The 23336-nt window shown below is 45.3% G+C and overlaps 1 protein-coding gene across 17 annotated transcripts in view; it reads right to left on the reverse strand.

Moving 5' to 3' along the window:
- rfx3 (regulatory factor X, 3 (influences HLA class II expression)) overlaps positions 1 to 23336 on the reverse strand; it is a 651544-nt gene that overhangs the window by 12477 nt on the left and 615731 nt on the right. For 16 of the 17 annotated variants that reach the window (XM_068030220.1, XM_068030223.1, XM_068030230.1 and 13 more), the window contains 3 exons: positions 21441 to 21649; positions 8357 to 8510; positions 4462 to 4504 (listed from right to left, as the gene is read on the reverse strand). In XM_068030220.1, the coding sequence (XP_067886321.1) occupies positions 4462 to 4504; positions 8357 to 8510; positions 21441 to 21649 (406 nt within the window). The remainder of the gene's footprint in view (positions 1 to 4461; positions 4505 to 8356; positions 8511 to 21440; positions 21650 to 23336) is intronic. The other variant, XM_068030231.1, reaches the window with a different exon arrangement.

A 23336-nucleotide genomic window follows, 5' to 3' on the forward strand; every position in this document is an offset into this window, starting at 1 on the left:
TGACCACTTAAATGCCCTTAAAGTTGGTGAGTCTACTACTGTTGCAGGCAGGGCGTTCCACGCCCCTACTACTCTCTGAGTAAAGAAACTACCTCTGACATCTGTCCTATATCTATCACCCCTCAACTTAAAGCTATGTCCCCTCGTGTTTGCCATCACCATCCGAGGAAAAAGACTCTCACTATCCACCCTATCTAACCCTCTGATTATCTTATATGTCTCTATTAAGTCACCTCTCCTCCTCCTTCTCTCTAACGAAAACAACCTCAAGTCCCTCAGCCTTTCCTCGTAAGACCTTCCCTCCATGCCAGGCAACATCCTAGTAAATCTCCACTGCACCCTTTCCAAAGCTTCCACATCCTTCCTATAATGCGGTGACCAGAACTGCACGCAATACTCCAGGTGCGGCCGCACCAGAGTTTTGTACAGCTGCAGCATGACCTCGTGGCTCCGAAACTCAATCCCCCTACTAATAAAAGCTAACACACCATATGCCTTCTTAACAGCCCTATTAACCTGGGGAGCAACTTTCAGGGATTTATGTACCTGGACACCAAGATCTCTCTGCTCATCTACACTACCAAGAATCTTCCCATTAGCCCAGTACTCTGCATTCCTGTTACTCCTTCCAAAGTGAATCACCTCACAATTTTCCGCATTAAACTCCATTTGCCATCTCTCAGCCCAGCTCTGCAGCCTATCTATGTCCCTCTGTAACCTACAACATCCTTCTGCACTATCCACAACTCCACCGACCTTCGTGTCATCCGCAAATTTACTAACCCACCCTTCTACACCCTCATCCAGGTCATTTATAAAAATGACAAACAGCAGTGGCCCCAAAACAGATCCTCGCGGTACACCACTATTAACTAAACTCCAGGATGAACATTTGCCATCAATCACCACCCTCTGTCTTCTTTCAGCTAGCCAATTTCTGATCCAAAGCTCTAAATCACCTTCAATCCCATACTTCCGTATTTTCTGCAATAGCCTACCGTGGGGAACCTTATCAAACGCCTTACTGAAATCCATATACACCACATCCACGGCTTTACCCTCATCCACCTGTTTGGTCACCTTCTCGAAAAACTCAGTAAGGTTTGTGAGGCATGACCTACCCTTCACAAAACCGTGCTGACTATCGCTAATGAACTTATTCTTTTCAAGATGATTATAAATCCTATCTCTTATAACCTTTTCCAACATTTTACCCACAACCGAAGTAAGGCTCACAGGTCTATAATTACAAGGGCTGTCTCTACTCCCCTTCTTGAACAAGGGGACAACATTTGCTATCCTCCAGTCTTCCGGCACTATTCCTGTCGACAATGACGACATAAAGATCAAGGACAAAGGCTCTGCAATCTCCTCCCTGGCTTCCCAGAGAATCCTAGGATAAATCCCATCTGGCCCAGGGGACTTATCTATTTTCACACTTTCCAAAATTGCTAACACCTCCTCCTTGTGAACCTCAATCCCATCTAGCCTAGTAGTCTGTATTTCAGTATTCTCCTTGACAACATTTTCTTTCTCTACTGTAAATACTGACGAAAAATATTCATTTAACGCTTCCCCTATCTCCTCTGATTCCACACACAACTTCCCACTACTATCCTTGATTGGCCCTAATCTAACTCTAGTCATTCTTTTATTCCTGATATACCTATAGAAAGCCTTAGGGTTTTCCTTGATCCTATCCGCCAATGACTTCTCGTGTCCTCTCCTCGCTCTTCTTAGCTCTCCCTTTAGATCCTTCCTGGCTAGCTTGTAACTCTCAAGCGCCCTAACTGAGCCTTCATGTCTCATCCTAACATAAGCCTTCTTCTTCCTCTTGACAAGCGCTTCAACTTCTTTAGTAAACCACGGCTCCCTCGCTCGACAACTTCCTCCCTGCCTGACAGGTACATACTTATCAAGGACACGCAGTAGCTGCTCCTTGAATAAGCTCCACATTTTGATTGTGCCCATCCCCTGCAGTTTCCTTTCCCACCCTATGCATCCTAAATCTTGCCTAATCGCATCATAATTTCCTTTCCCCCAGCTATAATTCTTGCCCTGCGGTATATACCTGTCCCTGCCCATCGCTAAGGTAAACCTAACCGAATTGTGATCACTATCACCAAAGTGCTCACCTACATCTAAATCTAACACCTGGCCGGGTTCATTACCCAGTACCAAATCCAATGTGGCATCGCCCCTGGTTGGCCTGTCTACATACTGTGTCAGAAAACCCTCCTGCACACACTGGACAAAAACTGACCCATCTAAAGTACTCGAACTATAGTATTTCCAGTCAATATTTGGAAAGTTAAAGTCCCCCATAACAACTACCCTGTTACTCTCGCTCCTGTCGAGAATCATCTTCGCTATCCTTTCCTCTACATCTCTGGAACTATTCGGAGGTCTATAGAAAACTCCCAACACGGTGACCTCTCCTCTCCTGTTTCTAACCTCCTGTTTTTAATCTTAGTGATCACGTGGATATGTGGGCGGAAGCTCATCACAGGGTCAAATATGACATCAGGTTGTGAACACTTTGGTTCAGCCTCAGACAGTAAGATTCTATAAACCACAGTTGGCAATTCTAGTGTTCCTGCACAAGTCATTGAAGGTGGCAGGACAAGTTGAGAAGGCTATTAAAAGGCATACGGGATCCTTGGCTTTATAAATCGAGGCATAGATTACAAAAGGAAGTTATACTGTGCCTTCCTAAAACATTGGTTAGTCCCCAGCTGGTGTACTGTGGTAAATTCTGGGCACCACAATTTAGGATGGATGTCAAAGCCTTCGAGAAGGTGCAGTGGACATTTACTAAAATGGTACCAGAAATGAAAGACTTCAGTTATGTGGAGAAGCTAGAGAAACATAGAAAAATAGGAGCAGGAGTAGGCCATTCTGCCCTTCGAGCCTGCTTCACCATTCAATATGATCATGGCTGATCATCCAAACTCAGCAACCTGTTCCCGCTTTCTCCCCGTATCCCTCGATCCCTTTAGCCCTCAGAACGATACCTAACTCTTTCTTGAATATATTTAATGATTTGGCCTCAACTGCTTTCCGTGGTAGAGAATTCCACAGGTTCACCACTCTCAGGGTGAAGAAATCTCTCTTCATCTCAGTCCTAAATGGCTGACCCCTTATTCTTAGACTGTGACCCCTGGCCCTGGACTCCCCCGCCATCGGGAACATCCTTCCTGCATCTAGTCTGTCCAGTCCTGTTAGAATTTTGTAGGTTTCTATGAGATCCCCTCTCATTCTTCTAAACTCTAGCGAATACAAGCCTAATCGACCCCTTCTCTCTTCATACGTCAGTCCTGCCATCTCAGGAATCAGTCTGGTGAACCTTCACGGCACTCCCTCCATAGCAAGAACATCCTTCCTCAGATAAGGAGACCAAAACTGCACACAATAGTCCAGATGTGGTCTCACCAAGGCCTTGTATAATTGCAGCAAGACATCCTTGCTCCTGTACTCGAATCCTCTCGCTATGAAGGCCAACATACCATCTGCCTTCTTAACTGCCTGCTTAACCTGCATGCTTACTTTCAACGACTGGTGAGCAGAGAAGGTTAAGGGAAGATTTGATAGAGGTGTTCAAAATCATGAAGGGTTTTGGCATCGAGTTAAGGTAAATGGCAAAGGAATCAGAGGTGACTAGAGGATTTTTGTTATAAACGCAGCATGTTGTTGCCATCTGGAATTTTCAAATGGAAATTGGGTACATGTTTGACGTGGAAAGATTTGCAGGGCTATTGGAAAAGAGCAGGGGAGTGGGATTATTTGGATAACTCTTCCAAACTTCTGGCACAGGCACGATGAGCCAAATGGCCTCCTTCTGTGCTGTATCATTCTGATTTTATGCCAGTATCCAGTGTATATACAGCATGACAATCATCCATTGAATCAAGAAACATCACATATGCTACATTCCTGAATGTCTTTGAAAATGCATCAATAATAGAATTAAATAAACAATTAACAGTGAAGAAACAGTTAAGTAATAAATACATCATGGATACGGATCAGCTGATGTATAGATCAGGTAATCTAAATCAGCTCTGACAATAGTATCAAAGTAATCACTGGACTAAGATACCGAAAGGATGAAATAAAAAGGACACAACTACCACACTACTTCAGTTCCTTTACATGTAAGAACAATTGTTACAAATTGTGCTAATGGTACTTGTGAGTTATGAGCATTTCACACTTGTAAAAGAACTGTAAATCATAGTTGTTAGTCTATTATATTTATAATTCCTTTATGCTGTTGCTTTTTCATGTATATCAATCACAGAAATGGGGCAGTGTTTTAATGCCTAAAGTTTGTAAAATATGCAACTGCATGTAGATTTTCAAAGGGTAACAGTTGTGAAGTATGACATTTTCAAACAAAAAAGCACAAAGTTGACATTAGTGGTGTGAGAATCAGGAAATATTTGTATATCATCCACTTACCTTTATCCATGTTTACTGGAGACATGCCACTGAGATCAGTAAACTGAAACAGAAACAGGTTACATTTATAAACCTCAAATCTCAGTACACCTGTTACAAAAACACAAGGAGATTTACTGAACTTATCCTATTCGTTCATGGGATCTCAGTGTCGCTGGCAAGGTCAGTATTTAATGCCCATCACTAATTACCCTTGAGAAGGTGGTGATGAACCTGCATTCCTTGTGGTGTCGGTACACCCATAGAACCGTAAAGGGAGGGAGTTCCTGGATTTTGATGCAGTGACAGTGAAGGAACGGTGATATATTTGTAAGTCAGGATGATATGTAACTTCGAGGCGAACTTGCAGGTGGTGCAGTGGTAATGTTATTAGACTAGTAATCCAGAGGCCCTGGCTAATGCTCTGGAGACACAAGTTAAAATCCCACCATGGCAGCTGGTGGAATTTAAATTCAATTAATTAATACATTTGGAATCAAAAGCTACCTTCCGTAATGGTGATTACAAAACTACTGGATTGTTGTAAAAACCCATCTGGTTCACGAATGTCCTTTAGGAAAGGAAATCTGTTGCCCTTACTTGGTCTGGCCTACATATGACTCTAGTCCCACAGCAATGTGGTTGACTCTTAATGGCCCTCTGAAATGGCTTAGCAAGCCACTTAGTTTTCTCAAAGCAGTACAGAGAGGTTGAAAAAGAATAAAACAGGACGGACCACCCAACATCGACCTAACCATCGGAAATGACAACTGTACACCCTGGCCAGTCAACCCTGCCAAGTCCTCCTTACCAACATCTGGGGACTTGTGCCAAAATTGGGAGAGCTGTCCCACAGACTAGTCAAGCAACAGCCTGACATGGTCCTTCTGACCAAATCATACCTTACAGCCAATGTCCCAGACACCTCCATCACCATCCCTGGGTGGTGGCAAAGTGGTATACAGTCAAGAGGGAGTTGCCCTATAAGTCCTCAACACTGACTCATGACATCAGGTCAAACATGGACAAGGAACCCTGCCTGCTGATTAGCACCTACCTGCCCCCAAACCCCCTCAGTTGATGAATCAGTGCTCCTGCATACCGAAAACCACTTGGAAGAAGCACTGAGAGTAAGTAGCCAAGGCACAGAATTTACTCTGGGTGGGGGACTTCAATGTCCGTCACCAAGATTGGCTCAGTAGTACCACTAATGATTGAGCTGTCCAGTTGTGAAGGACATATCTGTCAGATTGGGCCTGTGGGAGGTGGTGAGGGAACCAACAAGAGGAAAAAAACCTGCTTGACCTCACCCTCACCAATCTACCGGTCACAGATGCATCTGTCCATGACAGTATTGGTAGGAGTGACCACCCCACAGTCCTTGTGGAGACAAAGTCCCTTCTTCACACTGAGGATACTGTCCATTGTGTTGTGTGGCAATACCAGCGTTCTAAATGGGATAGAATGAGAACAGATCTAGCAGCTCAAAACTGGGCAAAAATGAGGTCCTGTGAGCCCTCAGCAGCTGCAGAACTGTATTCATCCACAAGCTGTAACCTTATGGCCCAGCATATCCCTTATTCTATCATTACCATTATTTGATCAAGCGCTAGAGGCAAATACCCAGACCAGGGAAGCAAGGGCCTGTCGTCCTCAGTACTGCTCGCGAGAGAAAAGGACGGAATGCAAACGTCGAAGGTGCTGGTATCTGCCCTTTGGAAAGTGTACGAGTCCCACATGTGATTCAATGAGGAGTGCAGGAGAGCATGATAGGAGCAGCACCAGGAATACCGAAAAATGAGGTGCCAACCTGGTACAACTACAACGCATGATTACATGCATGCTAAACAACGGATGCAATTGACAATGCTAAGCAATCCCACAACCAACAGATCAGATCAAAGCTCTGCAGTCCTGCCATCGTGTTGTGAATGGTAGCAGACAATTAAACAACTAATTGGAGAAAGAGGCTCCACAAACATCCCTTTACTCAATGATGGGGGAGCCCAGCACATTCACCGGCACATAGTGGCAGCAGTGTTTACCATATACAAGATGTATTGCAGCTACTCGCTACGCCTCCTTTGACAGTACCTTCCAAACCCATGACCTCTAATGCCTAGAAGGACAAAGGGAGAACGGGAACACCACCACCTGCAAGTTTCCCCCCCAAGTCACACACCATCTTGACTTGGAACTATATCGCTGTTCCTTCACTGTCGCTGGGTCAAAAACCTGGAACTCCCTTCCTAACAGCACTGTGAGTGTACTTATACCAGATGGACTGCAACGATTCAAGAAGGCTGCTCACCATAACCTTCTCAAGGCCAATTAGGGATGGGCAACAAATTCTGGCCTTGCTAGCAATGCTCACATCCCATGAAAGAATCAAAAGAAAAAATGGCAGTGTTCCAATGTGCCTGCTGCCCTTGTTTTTCTAGGTGGCAGAGGTCACTGGTTTGGAAGATGCTGTCGAAGGAGTCTTGGTGAGTTGCTACAGTGCATGTTTAGTTGTTAAACACTGCCGCCAATGTGTGCTGGTGGTGGAGCGGGTGCCAATCAAGTGAGCTGCTTTGTCGTGATGGTGTCGAACTTCTTGAGTGTTGTTGGAGCTGCACTCATCCTGGCAAGTGGACAGTATTCTATCACATTCCTGACTTATGCATTATAGATGTTGGACAGGCTTTGGGGAGTCAGGTGGTGAGTTACTCATCATAGAATTCCCAGCCTCTGACCTGTTCTTGTAGCCACAGTATTTATGTGGCTGCTCCATGTCCTGGTGATCGAGATGAAGACAGAGTCTCACCATCACCTATCTTGACTCATATACTACCTCATTGTCAGGGTTCTACTCCAAATGTAAACTGTTGACACTACCTCTCCACCACTTATCCTCACCCCTTCACTCTCTCTTATCTGGCATCATGTCCTGGATGTGCTGCAAAATCCTCCTGTTAAAACTTTGGGAGGACTGGAGCTATCATCTTCAGCCCTTGCCACAAACCTCATACCGCTGCCTTCAACTCTATCTCCCTCCCAGCCAATGTCTCAGGTTGAACCAGATTGTTTGCAACCTCAATGTCCCATTTGATTGATCTGAGATGCTGACCCCATATCACATCCATCACAAAGTCTACCTACTTCCACATCCGTAACATCACCAACCTCCATAACATGTCTTAGCCCATCTGCTGCCAAAACCCTCATCCATGCCTTTATCACTTCCAGGTTTGACTATTCCAATGATCTCCTGGCTGGCCTCATGTTTGGCACCGCCCATAAACTTCAGCTCATCAAACCTCTGCTGCCTCTATCGTGCCCCACATGACCTCTCAGCCATCACCCCTGTCCTTGCTGACCTACATTCGTTCCTACATTAATGCCTGCAGCATTTCAGATACTCCACATTTATGGAGAATGCATTACAGTCAATCTGGTCATTGCCATGGATGACAATAAAAAACAGGAACTTCTTTATTACATCATATAAAATACCTTAAAAATCTATTGTGTAGTTCCACCTTTTGTTTGATTCTCTCAAAACTCGTCCCATAGACATAGTTATAACTTTTGTAATTTGGAAATTATCCCAATAGTAGGAAATAGGAGAAAGAAAACCAACAGAAAAGGAAGAAGGGCAAAAAGTATTGAAAGAATTTCTGAGTGTTGCAGGCAGACGTTGGAGGTATGTGTAAGCATCATGGGTCTTTTTCATACTTGAGCTCTCCTGCGTGTAGCCATCACTGCACAAAATTTGCAGATGTTTAAATGGATATGAAAAGATATTGGAGGACTTCTCTTTGGGGAAATACTAAACGTGCTCAGACATTTTTTTGTGACTGAAATTTGCAGAAAATTTTGGAGTTAATAGAAAAGAAATGGTGTTTTCAAAGTTTCAAGCCTTTTAAATTCTTACCTCTCCCATCACTGCTATGGGTGTTTCCCCTGTAGCTTGAGCCACCCTGTGCTCCACCAGATAAAACATATACTCATCATAGAGCAGACGTATCAGATGGAAAGAACCAAAACTTGCTGCACTCCGTAGGGTCAGGTCTCGAATAACCATGGAACTGTTGGAATAATAGAAGCATGAGGCTTACGTGATCTTCACTTTTACAAATGGTTTACTACGCAGTAACCTCTTGAGCTTCTAGGTCAGTAGTAAGTGTGTGAAACAGACTCAAAGTTCCAAATTCAACCCTTCATCATGTCAGAATAACTGGTCTCATTTTGTGTAGGAATGAGGTGCTACCATTCGATTCACTGTTCCTGAGTTAGGGAGGGGGAATATCATCCATGGTTTCCACTGCTGATCAAAATCCAAAGATCCCTTCTGAAAAATGTATGCACATGCTGGTTGAGAGAATGAGGTTCAGTTTTGATGGTACCTCATGGTTGGAAACTGCGCCGATACTCACTATTTATAATTTACCTGTTGCAAGAAATATGGGTTTCTATATACTTTTCCTTGTACTATGAATTTTAGGTACAGTACTTTATATAAGTGGTGTGGGTTCTTTTAGTAAGAAAAGAGTTAACTGCTGGTATGTGGAAAGTTGCATTGATCAAGTGAGATGTAAATAAAAGTTGTCACGCGATGATTAAGAGTAACACGCTGGATGAAACCAGATGCTTATAGACACAAAGCGTGGGATGTTAGAACAATTCAGGAAGATTGAATGGAAATGAGAACAGTTTAAAATAATTCAGTCTGTCTCAGGAATGTATAGTTTAACAATAAGAGACAGGAAGAGGACAGTCGAATGGTTATACTGTTAAAAGATCCCAAATGTGAAGGATAATGTAAGCCTTTAAGGTGTCTGCATGCTAACTTCGTCTATTGTAATCTAGGAGATGGCCACGATTATGTGTAATGGCCTACTGATGTAACTGTAAATAGGCTACTGATTATATTAATATGAATGGAGGGAGTTGGTTACATTTATTAAATATGGTAGGAGAAATTATGAATCTTTGGTTATCTCCCCACTTTATTTGCTTAAAACCTATTAGATTTCTAATATTTGCCAGTTCTGATGAAGGGTCACTGACCTGAAACGTTAACTCTGCTTCTCTCTCCACAGATGCTGCCAGACCTGCTGAGTATTTCCAGCATTTCTTGTTTTTATTTCAGATTTCCAGCATCTGCAGTATTTTGCTTTTATTTTAGTGTTTTATTCACTGCCACTTCTCTTCCAGGAATGCCTACCTGAAGAAGTTATGCTCTTCTCTCTGTCGGGATTTTTGTTTGTCTCTTTTACCTTGTTCACCTTCATTGCTTTCTATTTCCCTCCTGGTGTTTGACAAAGTGTCTACCAAAACTCGTTTTCACAGCCACATCTCCTTCCTCAGTGACTGTCTCTGGCTTCGACTTATTCCACGTGGATTCCAAGTGAAGTTTCACCCTTTATGTTTTGAATCCACTCAGGATTACAGGTATCGCCGAGAAATATAACGTTCCTCGGACTGCTGTTCTCGCTGCATCCTGAGATCCACACTCAGTACCATGCGCCATCTCATGTACACACTGGAACTCTCTCTCCAGAAGTACCACCTCACCTTATCTCAAAGCTGTTCTACTCCGCAGTTTCATTTCATCCTTCGTTTTATCCGACCCATTAACAAAAAACTTTTTTCTTCCTTTCAAGTGTTAAGGAATGCAAGCTCCCGGACTAATGCCCCTCCAGATCCTTCTTCCCCTTCACTTCCCTCTGACCCCACCCCTTCTGATCTGACCCCTTACCGTGTAGTCACTATACCCTCTGACCTTCCACTCTCTGATGCGGAAAGTTCTGTACTCATCAAAGGACTCAGTTTTATCCCCTTACGCCCCCACCTCAATGAATTTCGCGCTCAGCATGACGTTGAGCTCCCTTCGTCCGTCGCCTTTGCCTCCGGGCTCACTTCTTTGACCAGGAGTCCTCCCCCCGACCAGCTGACCCATTCTCCCACCTCCAGCATTCTCCCTCTACCTGGACCCCTCCCTTTGGCCTCTTACCCGCTCTTGATCTTTTCATTGAAAACTGTCGGTGACACATCAGCCGTCTCAATTTCTCTGCCCCGCTCACTCACTCTAAACTGTCTCCCTCTGAACTTGCCACAGTCCGTTCTCTCAGTTCTAACTCCGACATTGTCATCAAACCTGCAGACAAGGGTCGTACTGTTGTTGTCTGGCGTGCCGACCTCTACCTTGCAGAGGCTCAGTGCCAACTCTCAGACACTTCTTCCTACTTCCTCCTGGACCATGACCCCACCACCAAACATCAAGCTACTGTCTACAGTACTGTCACTGACCTCAACTCCTCTGGCGATCTTCCCACTACAGCTTCCAACCTCATAGTCTCGCAACCCCGGACAGCCCGCTTCTACCTCCTTCCCAAAATCCACAAACAGGACTGTCCCACAGACCCATTGTTTCAGCCTGTTCCTAACCCACTGAACTTATTTCTTCCTATCTTGACTCTATCTTTCCTCCCCTGGTCTAGTCTCTTCCCACCTACATCTGTGACTCTTCTGATGCCCTATGTCATTTTGTCAATTTCCAGTTTCCTGGCCCCAACTACCTCCTCTTCACTATGGACATCCAATCTCTCTGCATCTCCATCCTCCAGCAGGATGCTTTGAGGGCTCTCTGCTCCTTCCTTGAACAGAGGCCCAACCAGTCCCCATCCACTACCACCTTCCTCCGCCTGGCTGAACTTGTTCGCACATTGAACAACTTCTCCTTCAACTCCACGCACTTCCTTCAAGTAAAAGGTGTTGCTATGGATACCCACATGGGTCCTAGTTATGCCTGTCTTTTTGTGGGATATGTCGAACATTCCTTGTTCCAGTCCTACCCAGACCCCCTCCCCAAACTCTTTTTCCGGTACATTGATGACTGTATCGGTGCCGTTTCCTGCTCCCGCCCCGAACTGGGAAACTTCTTCAACTTTGCTTCTAATTTCCACCCTTCTCTCACCTTTACATGGTCCATCTCTGACACTTCCCTTCCCTTCTTTGACTTCTCTATCTCCATCTCTGGGGATAGGCTGTCTACTAATATTCATTATAAGCCCACTGACTCCCACAGGTACATTGACTACACTTCTTCACACCCTGCCTCCCGTAAGGACTCCATTCCATTCTCCCAGTTTCTCTGTCTCCAACGCATCTGCTCTGATGATGTAACCTTCCACAACAGTGCTTCTGATATGTCTTCCTTTTTCCTCAACCGAGGATTCTCCCCCACTGTGGTTGACCAGGCCCTCAACCGTGTCCGGCTCATTTCCCTCACTTCTACCCTCACCCCTTCCCCTCCCTCCCAGAACCGTGACAGGGTTCCCCTTGTCCTCATTTTCCACCCTACCAGCCTCCACATCCAAAGGGATCAACTTCCGCTATTTCCGCCACGGCAAACGTGATGCCACTACCAAACGCGTCTTCCCTTCCCCTCCCCTGTCAGCATTCTCAAGGGATCGTTGCCTCTGCGACACCCTGGTCCACTCCTCCATTACCCCAACACCCCATCCCCTTCCCACAGCACCTTCCCAAGCAATCGCAGGAGGTGTAATACCTGCCCATTTACCTCCTCTCTCCTCACTATCCAAGGCCCCAAACACTCCTTTCATGTGAAGCAGTGATTTACTTGTACTTCTTTCAATTTAGTATACTGTATTCGCTGCTCACAATGTGGTCTCCTCTACATTGGGGAGACCAAACGCAGATTGGGTGACTGCTTTGCGGAACACCTCCGCTCAGTCCGAAAGCATGACCCCGAGCTTCCGGTTGCTGAGCATTTCAACACACCCCTCTGCTCTCATGCCTACATCTCTGTCCTGGGATTGCTGCAGTGTTCCAATGAACATCAACGCAAGCTCGAGGAACAGCATCTCATTTACCGATTAGGCACGCTACAGCCTGCTGGACTGAACATTGAGTTCAATAATTTCAGAGCATGACGGGCCCTTTTTTATTTTTAGTTATTTATTTCTTATTTGTTTATTTTATTTTATTTTGTTGAGTTTGTTTCTACTGTGCCTACCCACTATTTTTTTTTATGTTTGTGCTTGGGGCGAGGGGTGTTCATTTTTCTGTCAATTAATACTCTCTCTGCACTAACGCTTTGTCTTTCAGCACACCATTAACATACCATTTGCCTTTGCTCCATGACCTTCTGGTCAGTTATTCTCTGTGACCTTGTCTTATCAACACCTTCTCTTAGGTTATCTCTTGCCCCACCCCGGCTTTATTTGCTTAAAACCTATTACATTTCTAATATTTGCCAGTTCTGATGAAGGGTCACTGACCTGAAACGTTAACTCTGCTTCTCTCTCCATAGATGCTGCCAGACCTGCTGAGTGTTTCCAGCATTTTTTGTTTTTATTTCAGATTTCCAGCATCTGCGGTATTTTGCTTTTAGTATTATGAATCTGGTGGGTCCTGTTTAAGCTGAAGCACCTATTGTAATGCTTGCCAACCTTAAACTACCTCTTTATAAGACAGTGTACTGTCATTCTTATACTATGGGCAAACCTTATGCTTTTGTATGATTAAATGGGTATGAACCTTCAGTAACTATAGAGTTAGCTTTAGACATTTGCAACCAATGGGAAATTACAGATTGCTTAAAGCAAGGTTTGACAGTGCTACGCAATCAGACGGTGTGGATAAACAGCGAAGCCACAGTGTGGGTTCGGACAAGGTGTAAATAAAGAGTTGAATGTGTTCCCTGTGTACAAATAATGTGATGAATAATGTGATTAACCAGACTGCTGGGCCCAACTGAAATTGTAGAATGGTGAAGGGGCTTTGTCATCAACAAGAAAACGAGTAATTACTAACCAATGAGAAAGCAACTAACAGACTTAAGACCAAAAAAGGAAATTATGAGACCAGAGACTGAACCACCAGAATACATGATTAGAACTCTACTTACTACTGAAGACCAGAAGAAGAGGAACATACGGACAAACGTTGCCTGGAGTCCGAGGGTTTTGGGAAAGCAAGGACCCCATGGACAGTTGTTGCTCATTGCCTATTGTTAAGTATACCTTAATAAATTCTAGTTAATTGACTATACTTTGGCTGTTAGCCGTCTCACCAAACTGGTTGTCTTGTCTGAACTAAAGTAAAATAAAGGGATATTTTTCCCACAAATGGATGAAGGATCGAATAGCTTCTGTAATCCAACCATACACCACACGTCACATCCTTCCAGAGAGGATAAGAGAAAAAAGGGGAAAAGAAAGAACCTTGGTCACTTTCAAACTCTACAGCTCTGCTTAACTATCGGAAGATTGTAGCTGACATGAGCAATGTCGTTTAAAACCTAAAATAGTTAGTAACTGTGTAACTGAATTATAAATGTAAAATACAAATTTCTTCTCCACAATAGGATTTTTATAGAAATGACTTTCGATCCCTAATTTAACGAGTACGTTAACTATACTTCGTCTCGTCTTACCCATTCCTTTGATAAATAAAAATGGCTTCAAGAAAGACAGTAAGAAAGGACTTGCATTACCATAGTTAAGTCCTCAGGACATCCAAAGTACTTCACAACCAATAAATTACTTTTATAGTATTGTTACTGTTGCTATGTTGGGAATAGAACAGTGAGTTTGGAACAACTGATCGCCAACTCATCTTGTGGCGATTGCCTTTAAAAAAAATAATTTTGTCCAAATTTTAATATAGGTTTATCAATAACTAAAGATCTTGGCTCCCAATGTGATGTTAATACATTTTAAGCCCCAAGTACCTGCCCGTTTCCATACTTTCACTTTTGTATGTGATTGTTATCTAAATAAAACACTTCAATTGCACTGTGGTATAAATGCCAATATCTGGATTAGACGTCATAAATAATAAACAGTTTGCATCAGTTTCAATATTTTTCTTATGGCACCACTACATTTTTCTGAAATCTGATGACAGCAAAATTGTACTTTTCTAATCATTTCTTTTGCCAAGTGCTAATGAAATTTCTAGCCATAAACTAATTAGGTCCAAATAGTTTTATATTAGTTCTATAGTTCTATTAGTTTTATAACGTTTCGGGTCAGTTCCGAAGAAGGGTCACTGACCCGAAACGTTAACTCTGCTTCTCTTTCTACAGATGCTGCCAGACCTGCTGAGTGAATCCAGCATTTCTTGTTTTTGTTTCAGATTTCCAGCATCCGCAGTATTTTGCTTTTAGTTTTATATTAGTGTTTGCTTTCTCAAAAGAACAAGAATCTAATTTTTTCTCAGTGTATCTTTACTTGGCACCTAAAAGAAATTAAATATAAATATCTGGTTTAAACTGGTTTGCTTCAATAATTCCCCAGATGCACTTGGCTAGCTTTTCAAAAGAACAGTTTTAAATAGGCATTTCCAAGTAGCGATGAGAAAAAAACATTGGCAGGCCATGAGGCCAAGGCTGACTATCTTCTGAGTCAGGAATGATGTGTGATGAGAGAACACCCAAATGAGAGGAAAACATTAACTGGAAGAGGGGGAAGGTTCACTGTCTATATGTATATGTAGCACCTTTGCGGAATGGAAAATATTAGGCTGAATTTTTGGGCCCCCTTTTGAAGGTGGGAATGGAGGCATGTTTCGACTATTGCCGGCATGTCAGTTACAGGATGCCGTTCCCGACGCCTGCAATGTTAGCCAGGGCGGCAGGAGGGCGGGACAGGAATCCCGCTCTCCTCCCAATTGAGGCCAATTAAAAAGCTCATTAAGAGTTTGTTGAAGGGGGAGGGTGCAATATTTAAATGTTGCATGGGTTTCAAGAGCCGTCAGTTTCTGATCAGCTGAAGGGAGGTGGGTAAAGAGTGGGTAGCCAGTCAAGGCAGAACCAGGGCATCAGCCCAGCCTCATAAGAGAGTCAGTGGGGCAAAGGGGGTTGATTTGGCACTTGGTAAGGAAGTGCCCTTGGTGCTGCACAGGTGGCAGGGAGAATGGGCACTCAGTGCTTGACATCAAATGGGGTCATCAACTGTCCCCCCAGCTATTGCAGGGGCAGAAGAGCAGGGGCAAGGCTGCAAATCACAGTAGGATGGCCATCTGTCCAAAAGGAAGGCTGCAGCTGGTATTGGGAGCATGACTGTTAGATTTTAGGCCAAGTGGCGATGAGGAGCAACACCCTCTGCAGGAAGGGTGGAACCCTGAGCAACAGGAAGGCATGGGAGAAGAGGGGCGGGAGGAACACAGATGTCATACCCTCAAAACAGGATCTACTGCTGAAAATGGAACTACCTCGAGATGACTGAGACCCAGTGCTGCAGGAGACTGTGACTCTCCAGGCAGATGGTCACAGACAACTGTGCCCTCATCGCTGAAGACATGCACCTCATGGCACTGGTTGTCATGCCCTGCCAGTATCCGTCAAAGTTGCTGTGGCCTTGAACTTCGTCGCCTCTGGCTCCTTCCAAGGATCAGCTGCAGACCTTAGTGGCATCGCGCAAACAGCTGCACACCACTGCATCGCGCTGGTCAATGATGCCCTCTTTGCCAGAGCTGGACAGCATTTTCATTTCACAATAGACATGGCCTCTCAGAGACAAAGGACATTGGGTTTTGCCTCTATCGCTGGATTCCCCCAGGTGCAGGGCATCACCATATGGCCATCAAGGCACCCAGAGACGGACCAGTCAGATCCATCAGCAGGAAGGGCTTCCACTCCCTCAACATTCAACTGGTCTGCAACCAGAACAAGGGCTTCCTTCATGTGTGCGCTCTCTTTCCTGGCAGCTGCATTGAGTCTTTCATCCTCCACCAGTCCAAGCTGTCTCAGACCTTCATTCCAACCCCCAGAGTGTGTGGATGTGTCCTCGAGAACAACGGATATCCCATGAAGAGATGGCTACTGACCACTCTGCGGGAGATACAGACAGAGGCTCAGAGGCAATACAACCATTGCCACCTGCTCAGCAGGACAACCATAGAGCAGGCCATCCAGCTTCTGAAGATGCAATTCTGGTGTCTGGATCGGTCAGGTGGCGCCCTCCAATACCTTCCTGCAAGGGTTTCTGTCACTGTGGTGGTCTGCTGCACTTTCCATTACATGACCCTCCAGAAAGGTGTAGACCTTGAGGATGATGAGGCCGTGGAAAGAGGCAGCTCATTAGGGGAGCAGCAGGAGCAGGAGGTGAGAGAGGAGGAGGAGGAAGAGGAGGCAAAAGGTGATGGCACATGACAAGGTGGCCTCCTCTTGCCACCCTTTGGGAAGAGGACCTCCCTCACTGCCTCCAGCGTTAGATCCAGGTCAGCATCAATGAAGTGAGGGGCTGCCCTGCCCCGGGTGCCAGGTCTCCTGCTCTCTTCTGACATCTTGTTTCCCTCTAGTACTGTGGAAGGTTTTGGCACCATCAGCAGATCTCACCCTTAAGACAACCAGCAGTGTCAGTGATGGTTGCTGTGGGAGTCTAAATCATTTACTTCATCTGACCTCCCTCTGTTCTGCCCTCACTGGCTCTAAGTGGACAGGAAATCTGTCTCCATACCAATTAAGGGTTTCCCCATGCTAAAATCTTAACTTCAATCAGTTTTCCACTGGAGGTGGGTTTCTGAAACAAAAACAAATGCGGCTCCTATTTCCCTCCTCCATGGTGAAAATTCAGCCCATCATATCTTATATTAAAAAAAAAATGCATATTTTTTATTCATTTCATGGGATATGGGCATTGCTAGTAAAGCCAGCATTTGCTGCCCATCCCTAACTGCCCTTGAGAAGGTGGTGGTGAGTTGCCTTCTTGAACTACTGCAGTCTATCTAGCGCAGGTACACCCACTGTGCTGTTAGGGAGGGAGTTCTTGGACTTTGATCCAGTGACAGTGTAGGAATGGCGATATAGTTCCAATGTAGTATGGTGTGTGGTTTGGAGGGGAACCAGCAGATGGTGGTATTCCCACCAGTCTGCTGCCCTTGTCCTTGTAGGTGGAAGAGGTCGCAGGTTTGGAAGGTGCTGTCGAAGGAAGCGTGGTATGTCTTCAGAGCACAAAAATTAGTCTTCAGGGCATGAAAAGTTATCCAAGTACATCTACCATAAACAAGAGCCACCTGGTAGTGTAGCTAGTGTACCTTCGTGCATCAGATTGTTTGATTTCTCACAAATTCCTAGCCTCAGGCAAAGTGCCTAACTACTGAGTGGTGGAGACCATCAGAGCCTGCAGCACATACCGATTCAACAAATCTGGAACAGCCCTAGACACATGTTACCTTCGCATCTTCTTGACTGCCTATTTATCTTTCTCTTTTCAGTTGGAGTCTGTGTCCTCTGGTTACAGAATTTGTAGTTATGTTAAATAATTTATGAGGGTTCAGTTTATCTGTTCCTCTAAAGATTCTCAGGTCTGCCTCGAGCCCTCTTTTCCCTAAAGGACACACTAAACAGTCCTAGTATTTCCAAGTAATTGGAGTATGTGAAGTGCTTTGAGAGGTTTCCGAGAGATCAGATATGGCGCTACATAAATACAAGCTTTTCTTTCCATGTAAACATTTTGAGAGTCCTTATTCTCTCCTCATAGCTCAGTGGCCTAATCCCTGTCAAGTTAGTCATCCTGCTCTGTAACCTCTCCAACGCCATGACGTCTTTATTCAGAACATTCACCAACAGCATTTAACTCTAGAAAATAACCGCACATCTCAGCAGTGGTTAGCACCGCAGCCTCACAGCTCCGGCGGCCTGGGTACTGCCTGTGCGGAGTTTGCAAGTTCTCCCTGTGTCTGCGTGGGTTTCCGCCGGGTGCTCCGGTTTCCTCCCACGGCCAAAGACTTGCAGGTTGATAGGTAAATTGGCCATTGTAAATTGCCCCTAGTGTAGGTAGGTGGTAAGAGAATGGTGGCGATGTGGTAGAGAATATGGGGTTAATGTAGGATTAGTATAAATGGGTGGTTGTTGGTCGGCACAGACTCGGTGGGCCGAAGGGCCTGTTTCAGTGCTGTATCTCTAAATAAATAAATAAATCAATCAATTTAATTAAAATACAAGCTAAAGATAGGCTTATATGGAATAACTGCAGCATTGATCTTAGGCAAGTACATTTTATTTTGTATTTATTTTCTTGTCATTTAAGTGCTGTAGTTTATAAATTATCTCAAGTGCTACTTCCTTTTTATAATTTTGGTTTATACTTCTGTCTGTACAATGCTGAGAGAGTCTTGGTTCAATGTGCTGTATAATAGCCTGAAAATGCACTATTTGTGTCAATGACCTAAGAAATATGTCACCTGGGTCTGGAAAGACGAGTAACCTGAGCAAACCAATTGCATGGCCTAAAAGATCACACAGGAATTACTCAGAAAATTCAAAGACCAGTTTTGGATATGCAAGTAATTGCTGTGATTGTCACTATCACCAACAGGTCAGGAAGAGGAAACAGTTAAGACTTTTAAGATTTTTGCCCTCCCTCTCAGAACCTCGCTAGGCGTTACCAATACACTGATACAACATAGGCAGCTGTCCAGAGCGGGTCAGGGATATAGGTAGTCAGTGGGTTGTTCCAGGTCATTCCACACCCACCCCCTCAGGAATTTTAGGGCCCACATTCATTAGATTATAAAACCTGCGTGATAGAAACGCAGTGCACTATAAAAAGCAGTAAAACATGATGTGATCATTCACATCCCTCAAAGCATACAGCAAAATAAATAATACTTTAAGTGTGAAATCACATTCCTATAAAATGTGACTTCCTTAGTCATGGAACATGCAATACTTTGGCTGGAATTTTACGCCCCCCTCCCAAAGAGTGGGAAGGTGGCGGGGGGTGGGGGAGGGGTCGTTAAATGGAACAGGAGGCTCTTGGGCCTCTTCCCGACCTTCTCCCGCCTCCGCCGCGACTTTATGCAGGGCAGCGGTGGTGATGAGAAACAGCCCGCCCGCCCCAGGCCAATCAAGGCCCTTAAGTGGTCAGTTAACGGCCACTTAAGGGCCTCAGCCCGCCGCCATGGGGATTTTACTCGGTCGGGTGGCCCAGCCTGACAAAAGCAGGTGGCTTTATGACGGCCTGGTTGGAGGGGGAGGCCCTCATGATCAGGCACCCTGTGCCCGACGGAAGGTTGCCCTCGCTGCCCTAACCACCCCCAACAACCAACACGCACCCCATCCCCCCGATCACCCAGGCGAGGCCCCAAAAACCTACCTTCGTTCCGGGGCTCCCTGACATCTTCCTTCCGAAGGCTGGGTTGCAGTCCCAGCAGTGGCCACCGCTCCCAGAGCTGATTGGCCAGCAACTCCATTTGGCGAGACTTCCTGCCTCAATAAGGTGGAAGTCCCGCCTCACACCAATTAAAGGCTTGGGGACTACAAAATGCGGATCGGATCCCCAGGTCAGACGGAAGTGGGTTCACCACCGACTTTTGAGTCGGTGGATGACTCCTGTCCACCAAGGGTAAAATTCCAGCCTTTGTGCCTATAAATGCCCAGTTACTTCAATTGGAATATGTTTTGCTTTATTAAAGCTTTTACTCTCAAATTTAAAAAAAATCTTCACCTCTTTTCTTTGTCCTGTACATAAAGACTAGGGTGTCCTACCCAGTAATTCCCCTGCCATGTGAAGGAATTGCCATCTTAAAGGCACCTCCCCCTCTAGCAAACCTGAGGTTGGTAACTCACAGCTAGGGAAAATTGAAGGCTTGGAATCGCCATGATACATGGGGCTGAGAATGCCATCCTTGCTGTCTGAAATGGATCTACAATTTATGTGCAGGAGCCCCCTCTTATTGTGTGCAGAAGCCTGAAGCTTCTTATGTGCCAAGTGGTGGGAGCACCACTAAGATACGTTAATCAGATGAGAACATTGTACGAGATCAACTCTTTTGAATGCAGATGAATGCAGTACCTGAAGATTAGTAGTTCTGGTGTAGACACAGTGCCACCTTTACTTACATTAAATGTTAAATACTACTTATAGTTGTTCAATCAGCTGTTAATGAGTCAATATGAGGGTAGCAAAGGGTGGGTTTCTGATGTTCTCTGCCTGGGAATATGCTTAACCTCTGCTTTACACCTAGTTCAGGTGGCATGTCGAATATCATCTTTCTAGTTTATTTTATTTCCGATTGTTGTGTGTTGTTGTTGCAGTAGTAGCAGAGTTAGAGCATTCTTGATAAAGTCTCAGAGTCAGGATAAGGTCAACTAATAACTCTTTTATTATTTATATATCTCTATTTACACTCTCCTCAAGCCTCTCTAGCTAGCATCCTTCGTGCTGCTACTCTCTTCTTCCAAACCCCATTGCCATGTGACTGTTACATCATCATCACTACAGTGGGAAGGATTGCTGTCAGTGGGCTGAATTTTACGCCGCCACAGCGTGTCAGTTGGTGGCGTGGGCGCGGCGTAAAATTGAGCAGGAGGCTCTGGGAGGCCTACCCACCCCGCTTTACGGCAGTTGGGTTGGTGGGGGGGGGGGGGGGGGAAACGGCCCACCCACTCGAGGCCAATCAAGGCCCTTAAGTGGCCAGTTAACAGCCACTTAAGGGCCCGCACCCGCCTCTATGGGCATTTTACCCGTGGCAAGCGGATATGCTGGGGATGTGAAAGGCCGCTCAGTGATAGCTGCCGGCCTTTCCGCACCCTGGGGAGGGGGGGCCATGGCAGTTGGGCACAGGGTGCCCGATTGAGGGCCGCCCCTGCCTCCCATCCCACTCCCGGGACCCAAGATGCACCCCCCACCCCCCAAACGACCACTCCAGCCTCACTAGGAAAGGACCGAGCTCTCTGGTGAGGCAAGCCCAACTTACCTCATCTCCAGGCTCCATGGCGTCGGCTGGGCTGCAGTCCCAGCAGTGGCCACCACTCCCAGCGGAGCTGCTGATTGGCCGGCAGCTCACTGAGACGGGACCTCCTACCTCAAGCGGGTGGAAGTCCCGCCTCAGGCCAATTAAAGCCCGGGGATCCGTAAAATGCGGGATGCTGGCAAATTCCCTTCCAGCCCACTGTCTCCAAAATTAACCCTTTCAGGTCCTTATACCACACAGACCATTCATGTCACTGTTACATGCTTTTTTCTGTTCTCCAAACCTACCTGTAAAAGGACCACTTAAGCAGGAATTGGCGTGCAGCTTTAGGAAAACTAGGGCTCCCTTCGTATGGCTTCAACACTTGTGTTACAACATTATCAAGCCAAGCAGCCCACTGCTCCAGTGTGCTCTGCTGCTGGAGAGTCATCTTGAAGTCATGTTCCAGTCTTTGTACTGTGCTGTCATCACACTGACACACCCAGGAAGCCTGCTCCTGTCAAAGCATAAGAAACACTGAGTTTGTATGTTTTATTAGTCTAGTAGTAGAAGTCACAAATGACTACTTCTGCAATTATGATCGTGGTGCATTATCCCTCCTTTTGCTCCTCAAGCTCGCTGCAGCCTGTAACACAGTTGACTACACCATCCACTTCTAATATCTTGAGTCCACTGCCCAGCTTTTTGGAACTGCCCTCATTGGTTCCATATTTTCCTATCTGATTGTAGCTACATCTGCAGCAATGGCTTCCTCCACGGATATATCCTTGGCACACTTCTCTTCCTCATTTACATGCTGTCCCCTGGCAACCTTCGAAAACATGTAAGGTTCCACATGAATGCCGACACCAAGCTCTTATCTCACTCACACCTCTCTCGACCTCTCCATTGCTTTTGATTTATCACGCTGCATGTCTGACATCCAGTACTAGATGAGTAGAAATTTGCTTCAATTAAATATTGGGAAGACCAAATCCATTGCCTTCGATCCCCACCACAAATGCCATTCCCTGGCTACCAACTCCATCCCTCCCTCCATGCCATTGTCTGAGGCTGATATAGTCTGTTCACAACCTTGGCATCCTATTTGATCCTGGGCTGAGCTTCCAATCCTATATCCTCTCTATCATCAAGACTGCCTACCACCATCTCCGTAACATCGCCCTTCTCCCCCCTGTCTTAGTTCATCCTCTGCTGAAATGCTCAACCATGCCTTTGTTACCTCTAGATTGGGCTAATCTAATGCTCTCCTATCCGGCCTCTCAGCTTGCACCTACTGTAAACTTGGGCTCATCCAAAACTACGCTGTTCAAATCCTAACTCACACTTATTGTCCCTATGCTTGCTGACTTACATTGGTTGCTGGTACAGGAACAGCTTGATTTTAAAATTGTCATCCTTGTTTCAGATCCCTCCATGGCCTTGCCTCTCCCCATGTCTTTTCTCCTTCAGCCCACAAAATCTGTCTGCTCCTCTTGTGCACATCCGATTTTCTTGGTTCCACCATTGGGGGCTGTGCCTTCAGCTACCTAGGTCCCATCTGGAATTCCCTCCCTAATCCTCTTTGCTTCTCGACCTTTCTCTCCTCCTTTAAGATGCTCCTCAAAATTTACATCTTTGACCAACCTTTCAGTCATCTGTCCTAATATCTCCTTATGTGGCTCGGTGCGAACATAAGAACATATGAATTAGGAGCTGGAGTAGGCCACTCGGCCCCTCAAGTCTGCTCCACCATTCTATAAGATCATGGCTGATCTGATTGTAACCTCAACTCCACATTCCCACCTACCCCCAATAACCTTTCACTCCCTTGCTTATCAAGAATCTATCTACCTCTGCCTTAAAAATATTCAAAGACTCTGCTTCCATTGCCTTTTGAGGAAGAGTTCCAAAGATTCACAACCCTCTGAGAGAAACAATTTCTCCTCATCTCTGTCTTAAATGGGTGACCCCTTATTTTTAAACAGTGACCAACAGTTCGAGATTCACCTACAAGAGGAAACATCCTTTCCACATCCACTCTCAGAATCTTATACGTTTTAATCAAGTCGCCTCTTACTCTTCTAAAGTCCAGCAGATACAAGTCAAGCCTGTCCAACCTTTCCTCATAAATCAACCTGCCCATTCCTGGTATTAGTCTAGTAAACCTTCTCTGAACTGCTTCCAACGTATTTACATCCTTC

Source organism: Heterodontus francisci, chromosome 4 (assembly GCF_036365525.1).
Source record: "Heterodontus francisci isolate sHetFra1 chromosome 4, sHetFra1.hap1, whole genome shotgun sequence".
Taxonomy (NCBI): domain Eukaryota; kingdom Metazoa; phylum Chordata; class Chondrichthyes; order Heterodontiformes; family Heterodontidae; genus Heterodontus; species Heterodontus francisci.